Source organism: Aythya marila (assembly GCF_965140915.1).
Source record: "Aythya marila genome assembly, chromosome: 12".
Lineage (NCBI taxonomy): Eukaryota > Metazoa > Chordata > Aves > Anseriformes > Anatidae > Aythya > Aythya marila.
Genome location: NC_139053.1, coordinates 18,021,626 through 18,032,000, shown reverse-complemented (window position 1 = coordinate 18,032,000; position 10,375 = coordinate 18,021,626). Strand labels below are relative to the sequence as shown.

Here is a 10,375-nt window from a genome sequence, read left to right as displayed (position 1 = left end):
CTGCTACTAATGGGAAATGTTCTTCATTTACAAATGCACCTTCGATGCTTTTGTTGACTTCAGTTTGTTTAGATCTTATCTCAGTACACAATAAGCAAGCTGCGTAAACACTAAGTCATTTCGCAAATGAGAACTACAGATGAGTAGCTTTGGTCTAAAAAGCCTATAAATTTGCACTTAGGAAATGCTTATCCTGCAACCATTCCCACTGCAAAAATCCACTCTGAAGCTTTACAGTATCTTAAGGACCATATCACTAATCTGTGGCAGACATGAATTTAATCTAATGCATGCATCTTTGTTATTTGTGCTTTATTTCATGAAGACAATATGCCGCAGTAATGTACTTCCTTTAATCATCAATCCATGTACGGAACAGCCCTGACTTCCACCGCTAATCCGTAATGCTGCCATTCCTACGGCCAGCCCCTTTCTGAATCCAGATTACCTGCAGCTGCCTGCTAGCCAGGCTTAACTGCTCATTCCCTTCTAAATTAAATGCTGAAAAGGGTGAAGGCCGCTTCAGACAGCATTGTTTCTGAGGCTAGAAAAATGCACTTGTAATCTCCCCAACCTGCAAAGTTATTTTTAAGAGCACCAGCAAAACTACTAAATCTCAATATGAGGAAAGCTTTTATTCTAAGCGTAAGATTATGTTTAAGCTTAATGCTCTTGAAAATAAAGATGTTTTAATGTCGTCCCCATGCAGTTGTGCCAGGTGCTACTTTTTGACAAGACTGCCTCCTACTCAGCAAAAAGCATGGGTTAGCATGTACCAGTAAGCAAAAAACTGCTTGATCCTTACTTTTCACACCTGCAGGTGGGGGCCAACAGCCTCTCTGAAGACAGCAGAGGGTGACAAAGGCCAGCCAGACCCTCAGGGGCTCCCACAACCTCTCAGAGGACATTGGTAGCCATGGTATGGGCTTCGGGAAGAGTGAATGGAAAGTTGCCTGCCAGGAAAGGACATTAGGGTGCTGTCCAACAGCTGGCTGAATGTGAGATGCTGGTATGCCCAGGTGGCCAGGAAGGCCAGTGGCATCCTGGCATGTATCAGAAATAGTGTGGCCAGCAGGACGAGGGAAGTGATTGTCCTCCTGTACTCGGACCTTGAGCTTCAGGCCCCTCCTGATAAGGATGTGCAGTTGATGGAACGCGTTCAGAGAAGAACAACGAAGCTGGAGAAGGGACGGGAAGATGAGACTTATGGGCAGTGGCTTGGGGTGCTGGGACAGTCTGGAGAAGAGGAGGCTGATGAGACCTCATTGTTCCCTACAACTGCCTGACAGGAGGCTGCAGTGATGAGGGTGCTGATCTCTTCTCCACAGTGACAAGTGAGGAAATGGCGTCAAATTGCACGGCGGGAGGCCGTGCTTGGATGTCAGGAAGAATTTCTTCACAGAGAGGCTGGTTAGGCACTGGGACAGGTTGCCAGGGGAGGTGGTGGAGTCGCCATTCCCGGAACTATTTAAGAGGTGTGCACATGGTGCTTAGGGACGTGGGCTTGTGGTGCTTGGTGGACTTGGTGACCTTGAAGTTCTTGTCCAACATTGACTCTGTGACACTATGACACCGTGATTTGTGACTATGATGCTATGACACCACGAATCGTGACTCTGTGCCGCTAGGACAGCATGATTGTTGGCACTGACGCTATGACACCACGATTCTCCCCGCTCCACCAGCAGGAGGGCAGGGCAGGGCTATTCCCACTGCTCCCCTCCTGCCCCCTCAGGACTACATTTCCCAGAGCACTCCGGGGCCTCCTCTTCCCGCGAGACGCGCCCGCGCCGGAAGCGGCGAGGCGCATCCCGGAAGCGGTGCCGCTGTGGAGCCGAGCGCCCGCCGAGACGCCCCGAGCCCAGCATGGCCGAGCCCGACCCCAAGAGCGTGCAGGACCTCACCGCCGTGGTGCGCCCGGGCCCCGGCCGGCACCCTGGGGGCGGCCGCGTTATCCCGAGGGGCTGCTGGGGCCTGCCCGGCCCGGCCCCGGGCCCTGAGGGGCAGCCCCTGTCGGAGCCAGGGGCAGCGAGGGGAGGGAGAGGCTGAAGGGTTCATAACAGGGAGGGGTTGGCCGCGGGATGGGCGTGGGGAGCTGGGGAAGGCAGCCGCGGGGTGGTCGTGGTGTGCCCTGTCTTGAAACTGGTGGCCGATTCTCGTGTGTGTGTGTCTACGTGTTTGTGTGATGCGATACCTAAATACGGGATTATTCTGCGAAGTTTGAGCTCAGCAGTGTTGAAAATCAGATCATTACGCGTTCTGGTAATGTAAGGGTAAATGCTATGACAGCCTCTTTAATAGAAAGAAAACAAGCTTCTTACTTGTTTTTTTTTTTTTTTTTTTTTTTTTTTTTTTTTTTTTTTCCTTTTTATTAGGTGCAGACGTTGCTTCAGCAAATGCAGGACAAATTTCAAACCATGTCTGACCAAATAATTGGACGAAATATCCTTTTTACAAGTCCAATAGCTACTATACACTATCACCATTGAAATATTTTTTATGTATATTTCCTGTGGGATTTGTAAGATACATTTAAAGTGACCATAAGAGTTTGAGCAAAGCCATAATCAAAACCAACAACCTGACAACACTACTACGTTGTGGTCATATTCCTTAACGCCAGTGAACTTGATGACATGAGCTGTCGCATAGATGACCTGGAGAAAAATATAGCAGACCTCATGACGCAAGCCGGAGTTGAAGAACTGGAAGGCGAGAACAAGACCCCTGCTACTAACAAGAGTTAAAGTGAGAAAATCGCTTGCTAACCTTGAAACAAATCCTCAGATCACTTGAAATTACTGACTTCAAAAGACTAAAAAGAAATTTTCCTTTGATTTTGAGGTAGTCTGACGTTCCTGCAGAGCAGCACTGTACGTTACAATATGAGAATGTGCAGGAAGCTCCCTTCGGCAGGAACCTATTAATCTCTTCACCAAGGATGTTTTCTTCATGCATAGTTAGTTTTGAGGAACTGCCATAGCTGTATTCATCCTCTGTTGTTCACATGCTCTGATAGTCTTGCTAAGAGCTGAAATAATGACCATCTTTGCTGCTTGGAAAGGAGAAGAGATGGGAAGATCCTGCACAAAAACATTAGAGAAGTTTGCATCTATTTGGCAAGCAGTGATTATCTATCTAGTACAAAAATACTCAAAGAGATTTAAGTGGTCACCCCATGCAGCATTTACAACTGTTGCTAAGGGTATTTCAGAAGGAAGGGGCAATGCAGGAATGCCAAAGTATTCCAGCATAAACAAGGGGTGTGTGTTGGAGCCTAATTGCAATATGAGAGTGGAAAGATTCCATTTCAGTTTGTACAGAACTTGATTTTTGCAGTCCATGGAAAGGAGCTGGTAAATAAACATACATACGATGTTAGATTAACATTATCTTTTTTTAAGGTGGCTAAATGAGACATGTCTCAGCCTCATGCCTGAAATTCCGAGGTCAGTTCTAGAACACTATGCAACCTGTGTAATAAGCACATATATATATATTTGAAATGGGTATGTTTTTTGCTTGTTACAGGATCTATTTTTTGTGTGCTTTGACAAAAATACAAATTATAATGGGCTTCATTGCCCCCAGTGCCAATTTTCTTAGCTTAAACCCCCTGAAATGAAAATTTCTGATTCGTATGTTTTTTAAATTCTTCTCAGTAATACTTTATTATTTTTCCCCAACAGGTTGCCAATAACTTAAGATGAATGCTGGAAGACTTTTTTTTTTTCTACAGTCCCTTGGAATTACCGAACAGCTTTTTGCAACTACTGTGTGTAAAAGCATTTTTATATTGTTACAGAGCTTGCATTCCTAATGTATATTGTATAGGTAGGAATAGGTTAGTTTATATTTTGATTTGTGTACTGTAATTTCACTCTCTGAATTCTTGTTATGAGAATCAATTAGCTATTAAAACACAGATCTTATGGATCTCAACTACTGGGTGTATTTTTTTTGTTGTCACTTTTTTTAATACTTTTTCTAGACATTTCATTTTTGATAGCTAAGCATCTAGTGACTTTGATTAAATGGAATCTTAACTTCTATGTAACTTCGTGGAGTGAAGCACAAGTTTGAAACTTGGCATTAATCTTAGCTCTGAGCACCAGTCTCGACTAGCAGATGACTATGTATTGTGTTTTCCTCATAAATGTAGTAAGGTGATTTTTGGAAATGTAAGACACTGAATATCAAAATCATATCTCATGTTCATCGTATTACCTTACATGTGTGTTCCTAGAACATAGGACAGAAATACAGGTTAAACATTACAGGCATCTGTACACAGTGAAGCTATGACTGCCGTTCAAATGTGGTGTATTTAAACAGACTATTACTATGAAAAATCTCACTATGGGATTCAAGGTTTTTTAATACTGTAAACCTCTACTTTGTAACTGACCGTGTGTCACTTGGTATCACCTTTGAACAGCAATTATGATTAAAATATTGATACTTGAGAGAATAGGGATGGGATTGTGGGAGTTTGTGCTCTTTCAGTTTAAATTGCTGGTTTGTTGTACAAAACAGTTTGCTAAACAAGGCAATGATGCTGAGTAACAAAAAGAGAATCCAGTCAGAATTGTAAAGCCTTGCTACTCTTTGAATAACAGAGCTGGAACTCTTCAAAATACTTAGTTTAGAAGTGTTTGCTTTTATAATCATATCCACATTTATGGGCCTGAAGTTTAATGGATTACATTAAAGTATTTTGGTAATTATAAGCGTTTTTAGAAGAATCTGTAATATGTCACTGGTGTGAAGAAAAATGACCTATGTCGCATATTACTGACAATCATTACAATCCTACTCCAGCTTGAAATACAAATTCAAGAAAGCACTGGTGGCAGTCAGCAGTTACATGTGGACCCTGCTTAAGACTGCTCTTCGAGAGCCACCAAATTAGTACCCATGTGTTATGAAGGCAATATGACAGGTCATTTTTCAAAACTGAGAGGAAGTTGTAATAAAATCTGATAATAATAGGGCAATTTTGTGAACATAGAAAATGTATCAATATACCTTGTAATACCAGCCTTAGGCTATTTGTAATGTCATTTAAAAAAAAATCTAATAAATTATTGTGTGTTAACAAATAGTCAGGTCATATATATTAAAGCAAAATCTAGCATAAGTATATAATTTTATCTGAGATTGTATTTAGTTTTAAGTTATGGAAAAACTTTAGCATGACCTCTGTCTATAAAATACAGTCTAGAATATAAATGTATTCTGTACAGTAAAAGGCTAAGCACAATTCATGCCTTGTCACATCTGCATTGTGCTGGTTGGTTACAGCATAGACCAAAGCCATCTGCAATTATCTCAGCAGAAACCAGGATACATGTGAAGAAAGCCGTTCCTTATATTAACTTAAACCAAGCTCTGTAATGCTGTGTTCTTTTTAGGATTGTCATTTGAGACTGGGGCTTGCATTTTTTTTTTTTTTAATCCTATCTCTATGCTTGAGTCTACATAAGCACTTCTTTTAAGGTACCTTTTCTGCTGTCATCATGGTAACACACAGCTGTGTTTTATTATTGAGATATTTACAATTTATTCTCATAAACATTTACTGATTATATACACCCTACTCTGATTTCCTTGCAGATGCAGGTATGGTGGACGATGTATTTTCACATTTGTAATTCAAATCTAGTGCAATTTCACATAGACTTGCTCAAGTTCAGAGACACAGCAGACCCATGCTATGACAGCAAAATTGTCTGCTTTGCCTTTGTAGGTGAATATGGGTATTGGGTCATTTCTGCCTCCTGCCTGCCTGCAACAGGGGAGAGGGTTTCTGCTTTGATACGTGCCAGCTAGGAGGCAGTGAAATGGATGGAAAACAATCTCTTGAAATTGTCATTTTCTTTATTCTTTATTCTTTATTCTTTCCCTTCCTTAGTGGGCTAAGGAGCAAGTAAGTGGACAGTGAATCTGTTTTTCAAAAATGAGCATGAGGTACAGAATTACACAGAGCGAGCAGAGACTGTGGACTCTGTATTTATGGGGAAAAATAAAAACAGAGCATGGAGAAGACAGAATCCCATAACCATGCTCCTGCCCAAGTTTCGCAGGCTCTCCATTGTCTCTGCTCTTACCACTTGTTACTTCTCCAAATTTTCATTATCACCACCCTCTTCAACCCCCACTTTTCTTCAGCATGGAATTTGGGGTTTGGTTTCAGCTGTTACAGTTGACACAGTTTCCACGTAACTACTGAGTATAGAAGCATTCTCACAAAAGATCCATATTAGGAACATCAAGTAGAATCAGTCTTTTTCTATGACAAAAATGGTGACTGACACCACACAAGTCTTCGGCCAAACTTCTCATAGCAGATCATTAATAGCAGTATCATTTTCTGTCTGTTTAAGACCCGAGAACTCTCAAGCAAACTGAAGATCATAGAAGCTGTTTCATATGCACAAAGTTGTGCATACTGTTCTAAGTGATTTACACTTGGCAACAGAAGTAGGTCTGAAACTTCTACCTCACCTGTCGTTACAACAGGAGCGATGCTCTCATTTACAGAGATTCAAAACATAAATCCCTGTTTTGAAACACTTAGACCCATTGTTAAGTGACACAGAATCATGGTGTCCTTAAGAGGATTTTTCATTTAATCTCTGTCTTGACAATGCACAGTAAATAAGACTGCACACAGGTAGCTCTTTAACTAAGAAATACCATGGGGTGCATGCACTGAATGAAGCCGGTTATACAGAGACCCTAAACTACGATGCTCCTGTCTGCAAGAGGTAGTTTCAAAGCCCTCCGTTCCTATCCCTGAGCTGAACCCAGGGAGGTTTCCTCAGAAAAACTTTCCTGGTAAGTACCATTGCCCACACTACTGCCAGTTTGGGGATGGATCTCATGAGGAGTTAATACAATTTCATCTTGCAATTCTTGCAATCTCTTGTTCGCAAGGGAGACAAGGAATGGTTGCGCAAATTCACATTAACCCCCCCCTCTAGAATTGTTATCTCAGCATTCCCAATAAAGTTCTGTTGGTTCCTTTCCTCAGAAAGAATGATACATGGGACGTTGATTTGCCAAAGATTACTGGGGAAATTGGTAAGAAAGAGACCTCACCCTCCTGTCTTTCTGGGGAGTGCTGAGGCTGCTCACTGGTTCTTCCTCCAACCTTGAAAACTCAAGTAATGCTTTCCTTCATACTGTAAACACATTTGACACTGTAACCTCGAAAACCAAATAATTTTGATTCATTATGGTTTTGCTGTGAAATAGCTGTAAACAAGGCTAGATGCACTGTCCATCCTCTCTCTGAAATTGCACCTGTCAGCAGTTCTGGAGGTATTCACATGGAATTATTTATATGAAACTCTTTCCTCACTCTATTCTTTTTCTCGATATTATAACTCTCTAGCTGATAGTGCCTTCTAGTGGGCACACTACAGTCTCACGAATCGAAGGAATGCTACTCAGATTAATTATTTGGTTACCTTTAATATACAAGTTCAGATGTTAGGACTTTAATGAGCCACATGCTGTTTTGAAATGTGGTTATTACACAAGGTACTGAGGCTTTGTTTACAATTAAGAAATTAATGGGATATAAAAATCCCTTTCTGAGCTTTAAGTCTTAGCATGTTTTGAAAGACACGGTGCTTGCTGAATATTTTTTTTCTGACTCTGATGTAGAGTTAATGAAATTAGGTCATTATGAAAATAAAGCATGGGATTAAAAAACTTTGCATCATATAAGCTCTGGGATAAGTGATCAAATAGGTGTTGTCTCTTTGGAAAATGTACACCCATCAACAGAAAGTGTTTTTCATGTTATTTTGCTGGATACCTACATTTTTTATTTTTTAAGTGAAGCTCATCTAGTTAAATGCATATATAAAAATTCTTCAGTCTACAAAGCTGTACCATATGCAATCCTCACTCAAGAAATTAAATTCCATTTGAAATAGCAACTGGAGAATGGGAAGCGATGCAGGTAACTGTTATCCACAACAGACGTTGTGTAGTTTGGGAACATTGAAGCAACTGATAACAGAGGAACAAGACACACACTTTAAGACCCAAGGCTATCTGCTACTGTCTATGCATTTAAGACCCAACTTGAGAAGAGTGTTCGTGCTGAAGTGGGGCTGAGCTCTGACGCACAATACATCCCAGAGGCGATAGCCAGGCAGTGTCTGTTTGCTTCCCCAGGGGCTGCTCCATAGCAGAATAGGAATTTATTCAGTTCACCGGCTGCTATAGAACAGGAGAGTTTTCATATCATACAACAGGTGCCCAATTCAGTTAGACTGTAAGGCAATGAACTTCAGCCAAATCGTCTCTTCAAAACATAATAACCTTAAAAAGTATGCTTATATTAACCTTAATATATTAACCTTAAAAGTATATTTTTAAGTATACTCTTTGAGTTAGAAAGCAGTAAAATAAATAAATAAAGAATACTGCAGTAGATAAATATCTAAGGCCCAGAAATGCAAATGTCATTGATCCTTGCAAACAGATTGATTCTGCAAAGATTTGCTTCACTTGTGAAATACCAGGAAGACAATCTTCAAGGCTCATCACCAGATCTGGTAGGAGAAAGTATATTCCTGCCTCTACACAGCAGTAAGTTTTTTTTATGAAAATGACTGGTCACCAAAGATAAAACAACCTGAGTGCTTGCCTGCCTCAATTCATGCGGAGAGACCCAAGTACAGGCCTCAGTCATGTTATTATCTTTTATAAACATGCCTCATTCCAGCAACTGAGGATTCTCAATGAATATAAATGTGATATAGGGGAAAAAATAAAAAGAAAACCTTTCACTTTATTCAGTGAAGCCAGCTCGCCTGCTGTTAATGCACACACAGGAAAACCATTATAAATAGACCACACCTTCTTAAAAAATTAATGGGACTGCAAATGTTAAAATTAATGACAAATGCAATCGACATTTATTAGAAGGGACATCACTGGGATCTCCAACGAGTCAGGCAAAAAATTTAATCAGGTTCTTATCAGAGGGTTACAAATAGATGTGTCATTTTAATAAATTTGACAAGTGTACCATGCAACTGAGAACTGGGTGCATCTTAAAAGACAATTATCCACGTCTCAGTGGTCTGGAAATTCTTTGCAAGTCCTTTTTCCAAATTTTCAGTGTTACTCTATTGTGTGAAGCGGCACAAAGTTGTGTTCTTCTTCATAAACAGCCCCAGTTCTCACCTTTTAAACTGAACATTTGAACAAAAGATGTATTCAGAACCAGCACAATCCTTAAGCAAGAGGTCTTCAATTCTTTCAGCACTGTAGGGTGGCAGTGGAGGAGATGATTGGGCTACTTTCACAAACTGGTTTTACAAGCACTTAATTTTATTTCTTTACAAATTCTTCACAGTGATATTTTTCTTTAAGGTCAGAACCATTTTAAAATAAAAATCAAGACAGCAATTTAGGAATTTACCACTGGGAACTGTGGAGGTGACTGAAGTTTTAATTACCTCACACAGATCAAGGACGTGCTCAAGGCCTTCCCCCACCACATCCTCATCAAAGACTTTGGGATTCAAGGTGACCGATGACCTCGATTATTAGTGCCACTCATCAACAAGAAATGTATTAAATTGAAACCCTTGAAGGAGAGGTCTGTTGCTTGCATGATAAAGCTCTTGTTTAAATTCCACTTTGAGCGCTTCTAAAACAACAGACAACAGTAAACAACATTTAGCAGAATGACACCATCTGCCATTTATTTTTTCCTATCATATTTCCAGTGTTTTAAGCAATGATTTGGTTAAAAATGCTGACAATTGGCACTGTAAATTATGACTTTCTGCTCTCTGAATAGTCAGGAGTAAAAACAAAGTGCAGAATTAGATCTCTGTTTTCATGCATTATCATGCTTGCAAGATGCATCTCCAAATTAATCCGCTCCTGCCTCACAGTCACGGGAGGGGATCTACATACTGCAGGAACAAATTCACTAAGGTTTGGCATTGGTTCTACATTTGGTTGGGCTACCCAGAACCACGGATAGGGTTCCACTTCATGGAGATAACAATGAGATGAATGGCTGAAGGAGAGGAGCAAGACGAACCAGCCACCTTTGCATCTTTATTTGAGCCCCATTATACCATAGTGCTGCTCCTTCTAAGGCTTAGAACAGCAGAAGTGTACTGCTCCTCCAAACACTGTGATATTTACAGGGGCTTTGTGTTCTTCCAGTGATACAAGACAAGAAGCAGAATGTAAATTTCTACCACCTTTACGCCTGTGTAGCCTCCTTGTCCCAGAGTGTTTTATGAAACCCTGCTCCGCCCCCCCGCAAGCACTGAACAAAATTTCTGTTTCACACATCATGCAAAATTAAAAACAAATTTATTGAACCTGA

The 10,375-nt window shown here is 40.7% G+C and overlaps 1 protein-coding gene across 1 annotated transcript; it reads left to right on the top strand.

Moving 5' to 3' along the window:
• Window positions 1–1,809: 1,809 nt before the first annotated feature.
• HSBP1 (heat shock factor binding protein 1) lies at window positions 1,810–3,942 on the top strand. Its single transcript, XM_082769819.1, has 4 exons — window positions 1,810–1,911; window positions 2,376–2,442; window positions 2,629–2,748; window positions 3,690–3,942. Exons 1-3 carry the CDS (start codon window positions 1,867–1,869, stop codon window positions 2,745–2,747), a joined length of 231 nt encoding a protein of 76 aa, XP_082625945.1. The 5' UTR covers window positions 1,810–1,866; the 3' UTR covers window position 2,748; window positions 3,690–3,942.
• Window positions 3,943–10,375: the final 6,433 nt, after the last annotated feature.

Bases quoted from the DNA above. Each gene is read 5' to 3' on its own strand.
- HSBP1 (XM_082769819.1), top strand. From the start codon at position 1,867: ATGGCCGAGCCCGACCCCAAGAGCGTGCAGGACCTCACCGCCGTG. The intron at 1,912-2,375 runs GTGCGCCCGGGC...CCTTTTTATTAG, and splicing joins TGCAGGACCTCACCGCCGTG to GTGCAGACGTTGCTTCAGCA. The intron at 2,443-2,628 runs ATATCCTTTTTA...ACGCCAGTGAAC, and splicing joins TGACCAAATAATTGGACGAA to TTGATGACATGAGCTGTCGC.